The 14,072-nt window shown below is 41.9% G+C and overlaps 1 protein-coding gene across 4 annotated transcripts in view; it reads right to left on the reverse strand.

The window, feature by feature from the left end:
- The window catches only part of cadm4 (cell adhesion molecule 4), a 328,820-nt gene that overhangs the window by 85,374 nt on the left and 229,374 nt on the right, over positions 1-14,072 (reverse strand). For 3 of the 4 annotated variants that reach the window (XM_041793938.1, XM_041793934.1, XM_041793937.1), the window contains exon 1: positions 9,439-11,671. The exons of the other annotated variant lie outside the window; for it this stretch is intronic. In XM_041793938.1, the coding sequence (XP_041649872.1) occupies positions 9,439-9,535 (97 nt within the window). In that variant the 5' untranslated portion in view covers positions 9,536-11,671. Of the gene's footprint in view, positions 1-9,438; positions 11,672-14,072 lie in introns of those variants that run through there. 4 annotated transcript variants of the gene reach the window in all.

The following is a 14,072-nucleotide window of genomic DNA, read 5'->3' on the forward strand; positions in this document are numbered from 1 at the left end:
CCCTCTTTTCTTTCAAATGTAACGATGGTCATTATGGCCAAACTGTTCAGGATTCAGGATGTGTCTCCAAAACACAAGGTCTTTGTCCCTGTGTGCATTTGCAAACTGTAATCTGGCTTTTTTATGTTGCTTTTGGAGTAACTGCTTCTTCCTCAGAGTCCATGTTGGTACAGGACTCGTATCACTGTGGATAATGGTACTCTCTTACCAGCTTCAGCCAGCATCTTCACAAGGTCTTTAGCTTTTTTTCTATGGTTAATGGGCGCATTTCACAGGATGTACCGGACTTGTGGAGGTCCACACTTGTCTTCCTGATTTCTTTGGCTTTTCCCATGATGTCACACAAGGAAGCAGTGTGTTTCAGGTGTGCCTTAAAATACATCCAAAGGTGTGCCTCCAATTCACCTATCAGAAACGTCTGAAGCCATGACATCATCATCTGCTTTACCAAATTGTCTAAAGTAAAGGTTCTCAAATGGTGTGGCAAGGCACACTGGTGTGCTGTAGCAATTTGTACAACTGTACGTAATTACTGCAACTATAACTTCAGTTGAGTCAGGACTAGGGCTGAATGATTTGAGAAAATAATTGAATTGCGACCCCCCCCAACCCCCAATTATTGTGACTGTGCTTTGACATGCAATTATTTCTTCAGTTCCACATCAAAAAAAACTATCTAATCATTTCGATTTTGACTTGTATCGCAAATTGGATATGAATTGTTGTCTTGAAGGGATTGATCATTTTCATTTCATTCTCATATTTAATCAGAAAACTGTATGAAAATGAAGGACGTAGGATTTTTTTGTGGGCAATATAAAAGTTCTAAACTGGTATTTTGACTAAATTTGCAGGTTAAAGAAAATATTGGAACTTTGTGATTTGAAAATTGCAGCAGGCCATATTGCAATTTAATCTCATTTTTAATTAATTGCCCAGCCCTATTCAGGACCACTGTGTCAAGAAACACACATGATTTGCAGTCATAAATAGCTTTTCTTTATTAGAAGTTGTACATTTGCACTGATAGCTTGCTACTCATATGTGGCTGTTCTGGGAATGAGGAGCTGGGGTGGAGGAGGGTTGTAAAAGGAGGCTTAGAGAAGGTGCAGCAAGCATAGCCAGGTTAGAGCAATTTAAATATGGTAGCATGAATATGATTAGCCAATAGCAAGCTTAAAAGCAAATCAGCTGGCCGTCAGCTGATGAGGGATTGTGGGAGATTAGCTGATCTCAGTTATATAGCAGTGCTTGACTCTGTGGCCTGCCTGAACTAACATCAAATGCTTGATTTATTGTAACATGTTTAAAACAGACAGTTTTGTAAAGAAATGGATTTGGTGTGCCTTGAATTTTTGGTTTGATCTTAGGTGTTGTTTGGGCAAAAAGGGTTGAAAACCACTGGTTTAAAGGCATTGTATCTTAGTATATGTAAACTTCTGACTTTGAAGAAAGTACTAAAAAAAATTATCTGAAAAAATCTTTCTCTCCTAATTCTGGTATTTAGGAAATACAAATAATTTTGGTAATCCTAACTGATCTAAAACAGGAAAAGTTTAGTTTGATTCAATGTCAGGATTGTGTCTTTTTATACAGTGTGTGTAAACCGTACTTGTTTTTAGTTTACTGAGTTGTATGTAGAAGTCACCTAATCCAAACTTATTTCACTTTAACAAGCATCTTGCCTCACACCCAGAGTTAGACTTAATAAAAAACTTCTTACAGCTGGGTATTTTGTAATGGTGTGTTACATCTAACCCCATTCATGGCTAAACATGAAAATATAATTTCTGTTAATTTATGAAAGAGATGTGCATGTTGGCATTACAAAAATATGATCGATTCAACTCAAATATCTTTAATATTATGGAGCCAAATCCAAAAGTGTTAGGTTATACCCTGATCTCCCCTACAGTACAGAGGGGGGAGGGAATCCGCATCTGTGGTAGTGGTATTAATCTAGCCCCCATTTAAATCAGCACCCATAATAAAATACTCAGAATGAGTTGAATCATATTAGGAGGAAAATGCTGAGAGGAATCGATACTACGGTGGTGCACTGACGGGTGAATAAAACAGGAGGAGGAAGTGGTGGGGGGAACAAAAACAATAACTTCTCTCTCCAGCCAAGCGGGGGCAGTATTTCATAGCAGTGAACTGGTGCTTCTTATCATTTGAAATGCCTCTGTCCCAACTCCCTTGGTAAGAAAAAAAAAAAACAGGAGGCTTTATTTATTCCAGCAATAGAGATCGGGGAAGGCCAATCATTTCAGAATACATAAACAAATAAATAAAATAAATAAATAACAGGCCTGCAGATTCATCAGACAAGCCTGTTTGGGGGCCTGTACTAATGGTCCCTGCAATGGGGTTGAGTTATAAGCTGAGAGAGACGAGGACAGAGAGAGAGAGAGAGAGAGAGAGAGGGATGGAGATGATGAAGGGAGGAGGTGTGGAGAGTTAAAAGAGGAGGGGATTTGGGAGGCAGCCAGGTGGACTTGCTGGCTCACCCTTCGGTTACGGTAAATTCTAGAAACTGCCTCACTGGTGCAGGGTTAGCGGGCTGAATTACCGCCTCCCTGCGACTCTCACTCTCCCTCCACGTGAGTGAAGGCAGAGAGAGAGGAAAAAAAAAATCACAACAAAAAAGGACAAGCCACAGAAGAGATGAGCTGTCTCCGTTTGCCCCCAAAACATGCCCCCCATGTATCCTTGAAGCAGTGCAGTCACTGTCTCCTATTCATTATCTCTCATTATCTTTCAATTGGAAGCAAGCCAAGCGCTTGTGTTTTCTTTGCACGCTGGCCACGGACTTACAAGCGAATCGATGCAGGAGGATAGAATGCACGACCCCCTTATGTTATTACTGCTTTAATTAAAACAATAACAGGAGCTCATAGTTTCCACTCTTATGGGGTTGTCCGCTGGCAACTCCTCAATCTCTTCCCATCTGGATGTACATTTTTCCCCATCATCCCTTGAGTCGGTGAGGCGAGCTGCTTTCCACAGTATGTATGCAAATGGAGTTTGCAATGTTTATGTGTGCGAGTGCCTGTGTGTTTGTGTGTGTTGCTCCAGGTTAATCACAGAGTTTTGTGCCGCACTGACTCCATGAAAAAGCTGACTTTGAGGTTCTTCTCCATACCTCCCTCTGCAGACCCACAACAACACTCCCGCTCCCTCCCTCCCATCCATCCTGGACTAAAATTATCACTCTGTCTCCTTCAGGGGAGCCACAACTCTGCCAATCAAATCCAAAGAAGGAAAAAAAGAAAAGGAGATGCTCCCTCTATAAATAATACATAATCCTTTAACAAATCTCACTCTCATTACCTTTGCTCTGTTGTTTTCTCCTCTACTCTTCTTCCTCTTAGTCCATACCTCATAATTTCCCTCTTCTGCTTCCTAATCTCATCCTTACCATCTCCCCCTTTCCTCCAGCCCCTGCATCCCTCTCCTTCCTACTTTCTGCTTGATCTAATCCTTGAATCTCTTCCTCCCATCTTTATCTCCTCCTGCATCGCCCATCACTCATCTTCATTATCAGCTCTGTCCTAAAGCTCCCTTCTCTCTCTCTCCTGGGCCTCATGAGAATAGCTGCAACTCCTTCTCTCTCCAGTTATCTCCTCCATCCCGTCCTTTCTTCCCTCTCTTTCTTCATATTACCCCCCCTCCACCTTCGCAATAGTTTTCTTTCCAAGCTGCAATAGGCTTTCACTCCCTTTGCAATCTCTCTTTCTCTTCTTCTGACACTCAGTGGGAATCTTCTCTCCTGCCTCTTGCTGCTTCTTCCATCTCCACACTCTCCTCTCGCTAAATGTGATTTGTTCTGCAGCTCAAGTCTGCGGCATAATCGCGCTGTTTTTGTAGTGAGTGAGCGAGCCTGGAGAGGGGGAGCGGAAGAGAGGGGAAGCAAGGGGGAGAAAGGAAAAAAAAGAGAGTGGAGTGAATGGGACAAGGGGACAAAACAAATGAGAGGAGCAGGAGACTCAATATCTCAGTTTCTTCCTCTCTCTTTCATCTTCTTGTCCAACTTCGGCTCCTTTTAATTGCCAGTCCCATGCAGCTCAGCCCCCTTTTTTACTTTTTATGCGTCTCTTTCTCTCTTTTAATCTCTCTCCTTCTTTGGCATAACTTCTGACTCTCTCCATCACCCACTGGTGTAGAATGGGCTCTGCAGTGCTAATCAGCAAAATCAGCACAAAATCTCCTGCCATTCTTGACCTCTCATTAGAAACATTTACTTTCTCCATATATTTCACAACTTTTTCTACCCAGCCTTTATCACTGACCTTGAATATCTTCTCCTCTTTATCTCTGCTTTTCTGTCATATTATCGTCTCTCCAACTCTCCCTCTGGCTGACCTTTGTATTAGTTTCAGTTGATCAAGATTTTTTTGACATGCAAGGCTGCCCAAAAGGGGTATACAGGGATGAGCTTTCTGGGGCCTGGTAGAACTGAGGGCTTCAGAGTATGCCATGGTGTGCACAAACATAAGGATGCCAGGAAACAAAGTAGAAGAAAATTAGAAAACTATAATGTAAAATAATTGAAGAGTGGCAAAAAAAGTGGTAAAAATTGGTCAAAAGTGCAAAACATGGGCAAAAATGGGCAAACTCAGTGCATTTAAGAAGCAAAAAAGTGGCAAACATTGGGTAGGGGCAAAAGTGAAAAAAAGGTGACGGAAATGGGTTTAAATGGCAAAAATGGGTGAAAAGGGGAAAAATGGGTTAAAAGTGGCAAAAAAAAGTTGGAAAATGAGTCAAAAGCGCAAAACATGGGCAAAATGGGCAAAATTGTGTTTGTAAGTAGCAAAAAGTGGTTACAGTGGCAAAAAAGAGGTGAAGGTGTCATAATAGGGCAAAAAGTGACAAAAATGGGCCGAACAAGGCAGAAAAGTGTAAAAGTGGCAAAATAGGGCAAAAGAAGAAGAAAAAAGTGGTAAAATTGGGTTAAAAGTGGTAAAAGAAGTGGCAAAGTAGGATGAAAACTGGCCAAAATGGGTTTTAAATATCAAAAAGTGGCAGAAAATGGGTTAAAAAGTAGGGAAATATGGCAAGAGGCAGCAGAAATGGAAAACAAGCAAAGAGAAACTGTTAAAAAATTAGTGACGGGAGCGAAAATAGGTAAAAGTGACAGAGACAGTTTTATAAAGGCAAAAAGAAGTGATGAAAATGGGTGAAAAGCAGAAAAAATGGTTAAAAATGACAAAAAGCAGCAACAGTTGGTTCAAAGTATCAAAAAGAAAGTGTCAAACATGAGTTAAACAGTGGTGCAACTAGTTAAGAAATAGCACAAGTAAATCATTTTTACATCAGAACCCAAAAATAGATGCACACACTATTCAGCTCCAAAATGAGGAAACTGTTAGCCAGGATGTTAACACCTATGCTGCTGATCCAATACCATACAATGACCTCATCAATAAACCACGACTGGGGAGAGACCATCCTCATATTCTATACCAACAACCAACTGTTGACATGAATATCATAAAAACAAAATTGCTAACTGGGGCTATCATCGATACTTAGGCGCCCTCTAAGTATCACTAATACTGTATAAGGCCGTACCACATTTAGCTAACAGCTGTCATAGTGAGTGAATAAAATATTTTGAGGCATCTCTTTTCTGGTAAAAATGCCAACGACCTACAAAACATATCCATATGTGAAACATATGTGAAACATTTCTATGTAATGCATGCCAACTTAACACACAGTAATCCACCTATTCCTTTTGTCAGTATGTCTATAGGGGCACACATTAAAAGATATCAATATATATCAATATGTACTGAACATAAAAAAAATACAGGCAATATAATACACAAAAAAATAAAATTTCTTCATTCCTTTGGTGTATTCAGATTGCCTCTCCTCTTCTTCTAAGCAACTCCCCTCACTCTCTCTTCCATCACCCACCTCTGCCTACCCTTCACGATCCTCCATCCTCCTCTCTTCTCCCCTGTCTCTCCTCTTTTCTGACACTTCCAGCTGGTTAGCTGTATCTACTGTGCAGCTTTTATGGATCAGGGTCTGTCACGGGCCCAACAACCCTGTGACAACGGCCGCCGCGTACACCCCGACATCGGCTTAAAGGAAATTTACAGGGCTATTACAGCGACCGCTATCACACTGGAGATTCACCACAGCCAAAAGCACTGGTTTTAACACCCCTTCAAAATCCACCACATGGCTGCCTTCCCTTTGCTGTGTAGCCGTGCTGCGTGCGTGTGTGCACTGTTTATGTGGGAGAGGGTAAAAGAATGTGTGTAAATTGGTGCTAAATGCGTATGAGAGAGTGTATTTGTGTACAAATTCAAGGCCCGAAACAAAACTGCCCTACTGGCATGGATTACATAACCACACCGGCTGCCAAGACACAAACTCATTCTTCCTCTCACTCCCCTGTCATTGTCCGCCCCCCTCTTACCCAGAATCCCCCTCAACTTACCACCAAACACAATGTCCTTCTGTTGATCTGATATGCAAACAAAAAAGCAGTAATCTGAGAGAGAGAGAAGGTTCTTTGCACAGCAGCGCAACATTTGTTTACCAATGAGCAGCGGGGAAAAGAACATCTCTGTGTATTAAACACATTAAAATAATGACAGGAGGTATAAATAGAAGCAGGCATTCTGTCACTGATCCCTCGCCACCTTGTGCTCTTCTTGTTTTCCTCGCCACCTCGGCATCATGTTCAATCACTCTTAAACCCAGTTCAGACCAAAGATTCTCAATGCCCCAGAACCATTTTAGAGCGTTTGCAGCTGTCTGGATCAAGCCGTTGCAGCTCACAATCAAGCCGTCTCATGCTGTTGCCTACGTTTCAGCTCATCAAGTCGCAGAAAGCTGGTTACAGGATGGTGGAAACAGATAACTGCCAAATGGGAATGGACACACAAACAAATTTTAGGTCAAAGTTTAAGTTTCCACATAGAAACTTTAGCCAGATAATCATTTCTGTCGCCAACATGCTACACGCTACATGAGTGCTACACAAGCTAATACATTGTCTATCAGACCTCCTTTGACGTTTTACCCTTTTACTGATTTTATAAATCAGTCATGGCCAATATAATCTGACTTTATAGATTTCTACAAAGTAATAGCGATGACATAAAGAGATGTAATATAAGATAAGTGATTGCATAATATATATATACTCCTTTAAAGTGACTGACCTAATCCAACAGAGGTCCAGCTAATTGGTGCTTGTAGTCTCACAATCAGTGAAATGGGCATCACCTGAGTGCAGTGAATGTGTCTCAAGTGATTTGCAGTATAAAGACAGCTTTGTCTGGTAGGTCCACTCACTGGTTAATGAGTATTCCTGGCTACTATTACACCACGAAGATAAAAGAACACTCCAAGCAACCCGTAAAAGGTTATTGAAAAGCATAAGTCAGTACAAGTCTTCACCTGTCAAAGCTTTATGGGAGAGTGGCACAGTCAAGCTTATTGTCAAGTAGGAGAAGTTTCTTCTTTAGTCTAATGAGACCAAAATCATTCTTTTTTGGCCATCAGACAAGATGCAGTGTTTGGTGGACACCAAAAAATGCACATCACCACAAATGCACCATAGTTAAGCATGGTGGTGGCAGCATCACACTGTGGGGATGCTTCTCGGCTGCCCGCCCTGGAAGGCTTGTAAAGGCAGAGGGTAAAATGAATGTGGGAAAAATATAGGAAAGTCCTGGAGTACAAGCTTATTCAGTCTGCAAGGAGAACAACACCTTGGAAGAACATTTATTTTCCAGAAAGACAACGAGCCGAAACATACAGCGAATGGTTTAAAAACAAAAAGGTGAGTGTTCTGGAGTGGCTGAGTTAAAGCCCAGACCTCAATCCAATAAAGAATTTGTGGATGGAATGAAAAAAAAAAAAGGATCACACTGAGATGGAGTAAAATTGCAGTGTCCAGATGTGGAAGCCTGGTTGAGACCTATCCACACAGACTCAGTGCTGTGACTGCAGCCAAAGGTGCATCTACAAAATACTGATTTGGAGGGGGTGAATGTTTATGCAGTCACTTATTTTACCATACATATTTTGTTTGACATTACTTTGTGGAAACCTGTTTTCACTTTGACATTAAAGGTGTTGTTTGGAATTTCTTTTGTCAAAAAAAAAAGTATTGACCATGACCATGACCACGATTGATAGTAGAAATCATCAAAATGGTAAAAGATACAAGGGGTGAATACTTTTCATAGGCACTACAGATGAAAAATTTAGGGCCCTAGATCTTAATTTGTCCGTAGTAAATTACTCTCATTAAATTTTTAAGCTATGACAAGTCAAAGCGACTAAAGCAATTTTGCTGCGAGGCTATGAAGGTGAAAACAAATTAATCAGTGATGAGCAAGAATCATACAGCCTGATGTCATGCATTATCATGATGATGAAGATGCAGGAAAAACAATTACTGTGCAATAGGGCCCCTCCTGAGACAGATTTATTCCACAGTAACTTCAGAAAATTTCAAATGGAGTGACTGAGAGTCGTTTTCTTCAGTTGCAGTGGTGTGAGCTGACAAGTATGTAATTTGAACTCATCTCGTCATGAATCTGTGTTGTGGACTGGACTTTGACTCTTGGCTTCCTCATGAGACTCTTTTTTGAGGCCTTGTCTCTTGTTTTTATCGCCGTGCCCCTCGACTACATCTCTGTCAGTCTGTCTTGCAAACACACAGGCTGTGCTGTTCTCCATCTCACTGTTTCTTTCTCTGCTGCCTCCTTTTCTTACTACCTCACATACAGTACAAGTTTCTATACACCCAGGTCCTTTTTTCTTTCACTTTGTCAGCCCGTCTCTGTATATACTGGTGTCTTGTTCTGTACTCCCCCCACCTAATTCTCCTTCTATTCTTCAACCTCTCCAGTCAGTCCACTGCATCTCTCCCACCCTCGGGTCCGACTTTGCTTCTTTGGAAGCCTCAGACACTCATTTCTCTACTTGCTTTTCTCCCTTTCCCTTTACCTCCCGGGCACATGCTTCTGTCTCGATATTCTCTCTAGTATTAATCTTAATTACTTATTCTGACTTAATTATGAACAGTTTGAATGATCCATCTAAAGCTCCCATTTCATGATTTCATTGCAAGCTTTTCCTCCTTTGGCCATGCACGGGAATTTATTCTGCACCAATTAGTTTTGTATTTAACACGGTGTTCTCTTAGAGGCATCACATTACAATATTTGGAGGCAAATCTGCAGAAGCTGAAATTAAAAAGTGCAGGAAAAAAAATTCTTCTTGCACCTTAATTGCCCCATTCTGGTTGTTATACAAAATGAAAGTGCACATGTGAGCATTATAGGCTTGTTTCCCCGACATTGACACCTGAGTTTCCCCCTGGAATCAATAGTGCACGTCTCATTTAATCTGTGTACGCGTGTTTATGGACATGTGGGTGCTCATGCGTGCATGACTTACGAGTGATACAGAGCAGGACCAGGACCAGGCTGCGCAAGGCCAGAGAGAAGGGTGCAGGGAGGAGGCGGCAGAGGACACAGCTCCGGACAGGCCTCATTGTGTATTGAGAACTTGTGTGTGTATCTGTGTGTTTCGATGTGCACGTTTGATCAATGGCTCCTCTGTGACCCTGCGTGCACCGCTACAGAAAAAACAAGTCGACACACAAACACCCACAGATTTGTTCCTCTGCTGCAATGCTGCAGACACGTGCACGCACTGACCGCCCAGCTTTGCCTCAGCGCAACCGGACAGAAGTTGTTGTTTGAGGACAAGACTTGAAGAAAGGACTACACTGGATCACAATGCATGCAAAGAAACTGTTGGAGCTGCAAAGGACTGAATCGTAGCGTCTCTGCTTGCACGCAAAACACAGAAGTTTGGCCAGAGCTCAAGGCGCTAAAAGAGCTAGAGCTTCACATCACAATGCACACAAAGAAAAGCTTCGGGCAATGAGAAAAAGTTCAAGTGTTGGCTTTTGCACCTTGCGCTGCTTAGGAAGAACTAACAGAATGTGTTGCCTTAAATCCATACAGTGTAAAGGCCTTGCTGCTACACAGAGGAGTAGAAGCCCGGTCCCATCTAAGCACAACAACAAAGCAAACCCAGCTAGGCTAGCTATTTTCTACCACAGTGCTCCAAGCCTCCTGAGACCAAAGCCCAAGCTTCTCTGATCAATAAAGCAGAAAAAAACAACACCAGAAGTGACCAAAGGAGGCCTTGCTCTTTATAAGTGAGGCCTTCTAGTAATGGCAGCAGTGCAATTAGCCAAACTAGGGTCAGCTTAATTAGCTCACTGTACACTGCGGCGTCAAACCTAAGGCTCTGGACGAACAATCAGGCACACAGTTTAACCACAACAGCCTGCTTGTCTCTCATAGGTCAGACCACAACACACAAAGGAGCAAAAACATCAATAATGCTATATTTCAGTTAAAGCAGGCCTTCCTACATTAGTCAAATATATCTCCTCTGATTGTGACTGAATGTTTGATTTTAAAAATAGCACTTCCTACATTCCTGTGCCCTCAAGGACCCAAAATCTAGGCCAATAAAGCAGAATGTGTTTTAATGAGTCAAAAAAGGGTTTCAGCACTCCTAACCCGACAAATCTGCAGGCATGAGTCAATGTAGCTTTGAGGTATAACCGAGCCGGCCAAGTCTCCGAAGAGGTGGAGACACTATCTTGCAACACATCAGGAGATAGCTAAGGTTAAATAAAATCTATTGAGCTGGAGTGGAGCACTTTAAAGACAGAAAGTGGAAGTGCTTGCCCTGTGTAGAACTTGTAAGGCGTTGAGCAGTCTGCAGCCAGAGATTCAGACACAACTCTCCTTTTTTTTTTTGGTGTGTGATTTTACCCCAGAGTGTTGCGCATTATTCCCTCAAGGTAGCTGCCATTACTCGCTTGAATGCAAGACCTTTTTTGATATGCTATGTCGTGTAAACGGACAGTGATTTTACATGGTAATTTCAGACTCCACAGAATAATCATAGGCTATCAGAGAGCATAATCGTGCAGCATCGACTGGCCTAACTTCCTTTTCAACATGCTCCACTGGGTGCAGTCAGTGCCTGGTTTCCCTCCAGATACACACTCGCTTCATACGCATTGAGCTGAAATCCTGCTGTGTTCAACGTCCGGGCAGAACTCCACTGATTGTCAGGACCTAATGCATTGTGTGTAGTTTCTGTGTCGTTTTTTATGTGTGTTTAATATGTAGCACAGAGACAAAGCGTGACAAGCTGCACCGCACACCTCACTGAGCACTATCTGATGGAATAAAGTGCGGGTGTCATCCTCAGATAACTACACACTGCTGGCTCCTTCTCACTCTCTGAGCACAATGAGCTCTAACGGAGAAGGCCCTGACACTTCTGGCAAAGCCGAAAGCGGATCATCGCCAATCTCCCCCTACGGCGCAAGACTTCACCGGTCAACTGCCTGACGCTGAGAAAATTACTCTGTGTTGGTGTGCGCTCAGGTCTGGAGCGTGGCAGCAGACGGGCGGAAACAAAAGTCAATTCGGTTGTTCGAATTGATCCCTTCAAATTGTCTTTAGTTTATCCGTTCTGCCGTCTCCTCTCTCCTCCAGTCAATCCGTAGCAGCTAGTTAGATCCTGCAAGTATGTCCTCCTTTCGATTCACCATCCTCCTGCTGATGCAGAAAATTGCTATAATCCCAAAGTGGTATCACTACAGATCACATCCATCAGTCTGTCTGTCTATGTGCTTCCACTTGTTTATATAACCCTGTCCACCCTCCCCTTAGTCAGAATGTGTGGGGATCAGTGTCTGCATATTTTGCATACTATTTTGTGAAGGTTAGAGATGAGTGTTTGTGTGGATGGAAGCAGCCACAATGGTTTTCTTTCAGGTCACCAAACAGTGGCGGCGTGTGTGCGTCTGAATGTGCTCGTCTGTCCAGTGTGGACAGAAGCAGAGTGTACATTTGGTTGTCTGTTTGGCCCTTTCACTATCTACCAACCATTAATTTATACAAGCAGGCGCACGCACAGAGGCATCATAGTGCCTCTTTATGTTAAATGGCCGTTTTTATGGCTGCAGGGATGCGCTCGGCTGTCTGCTGACAAGAGCTATGTGCATGTTAGTGTGTGGCAATTGGAAGCGGATGTGGAAAAGGCAGAGATGAGCATGACTACGACTGTTATGAGTTACAGTGCCTGTAAAAAGTTGGATGTTTTTAATGCTTTTAGTGAATTTATAAATCAGTCATGGTCAATATATCTTGGCTTTTTTGACAAAAAAATACCCAAAGCTGCTGTAATGCCAACATGAAAACAGATTTCACATCTGGACACTGCGATTTTCATCATTTTCATTATTCTTTGCAAAACTGTTCAAGCTCTGTCAGGTTGCACAGGGATCCAGCATGAACAGCCCTTTTCAAATCCAGCCATAAATTCTCTGTTGGACCGAGGTCTGGGCTTTGACTCGGCCACTCCAGAACATTTACCTTGTTGTCTTTATACCATTTCTGTGAAGCTTCCACTGTATGCCTCAGGTCATGGTCATACTGGAAAAGAAAGCTTCCAGAAAGCCGTTGTTCTCTTGAAGACTAAATAAGATCATTCTACCCTCATTTTACCTTCTACCTTTACAAGACTTCCAGAGCCAGCAGCTGAGAAGCATAACAACAGCATGATGCTGCCACCACCATGCTTCAAAATGAGGATTGTGTGTTTGTGGTGATGTGCAGTGTTTGGTGTCCACCAAAGAACTTCCACTTGACCATGGAGTCGCCCACATGTGTTTTAGTGAATTCTTGCCAGGATTTGACAGAAGTTTTCTTCGACCAGTGTTCATTTTTTCAACTAAAACTATGACTAAAAATGTTCGTCAACACCTCTTTTTCCATGCTGAAAACTAGACTAAGACTAACAAAAATAGATCTGTGATGACTAAAACTGACAAAAAGTAAGTTTAGTTTTCGTCAAGATGACTAAAACTAGACCAAAATGTAATGTAGTTTTTTTCGACATTCAAAATCCTAAATATTTTTCCATATTTGTGACCAAAGCTGGTAAAAACTCCTGCAAGTCGTCCGAGGTCATTTCTGAGTTTTTTACACATTATGAAAGTGTAGATTCCAAGCTTTGAAATGGTGTATCATACACCTTAATCTGAGCATATTTAACAAAGATATGCTCATTTGACTCTTAACTTCTAGTTTCTATTTGTTCTGACAAAACCAGGCTCAAAGTTTCAGGACTTTTCATACCTTCAGGCAGGCCAGGTAATGGGCGTGAACAATAGGGCACATTTACATAAAGTCCACCCAAACCAAGCTTCTGAATCGGACTGGTGACGCTCATCAAAATATTCCCACAGGAAATCCACCTTCATCAAACTTTTGCTTTCGAGTGATCCTGAAGTTGTCCGAAGTCTGTTGATAATTCTTGTCGCTTCTTCATCGTCTCTTCTACTTGTCTTCACTGCAGGGTGCATCTTGAGTCTTGTTGATAAAGGTGATAACTACAAACAGCTGTATTTATGTGCTGATGGAGGGCTGGTGTATTAAAGCATTAAACACACTACCATGATTTGGTACCAGATTTAGGCAAGAGAATAAATGCTTGGACTAGAAGACTAAAATGTGAGGACTTTTTATGGTGAAAACTAGACTAAAATGTTTGAGCTTTTGTTGACTAAAACTCAAAGGTGGGTAGTAACGCATTACATTTACTCCGTTACATGTACTTGAGTATTTTTTTTTTTATTCTACTTCTGAGAGTAGTTATTGAACAGAGTACTTTTTACTCTACTCTGTTACATTTGTGATGAAAAAACTATACTTTTAATCTGTTACATCGGGCAATACACTGGTCGCTACTTTTACTTGTCTATAATTTATTTTCATTAATCATTTTTTTGCACTCAGCTGAGCTCTCACAGCAGTGTGAGGTAAATCCTCAGCACCACAGAGTAAAAAGGGGAGTGACCCCTCCCCCTTAACTACCAACGGTTGGAGATAATGGCTGAAGATGTAATACCTGCGTCTCCTTCAGAGGAGCATGTTCATCCCTGGTCCAACATCAAGACTCTTTGCCTTTCAAACGATGAGGAACAACAG

Source organism: Cheilinus undulatus, linkage group 8 (genome assembly GCF_018320785.1).
Source record: "Cheilinus undulatus linkage group 8, ASM1832078v1, whole genome shotgun sequence".
NCBI classification, from domain to species: Eukaryota; Metazoa; Chordata; class Actinopteri; order Labriformes; family Labridae; genus Cheilinus; species Cheilinus undulatus.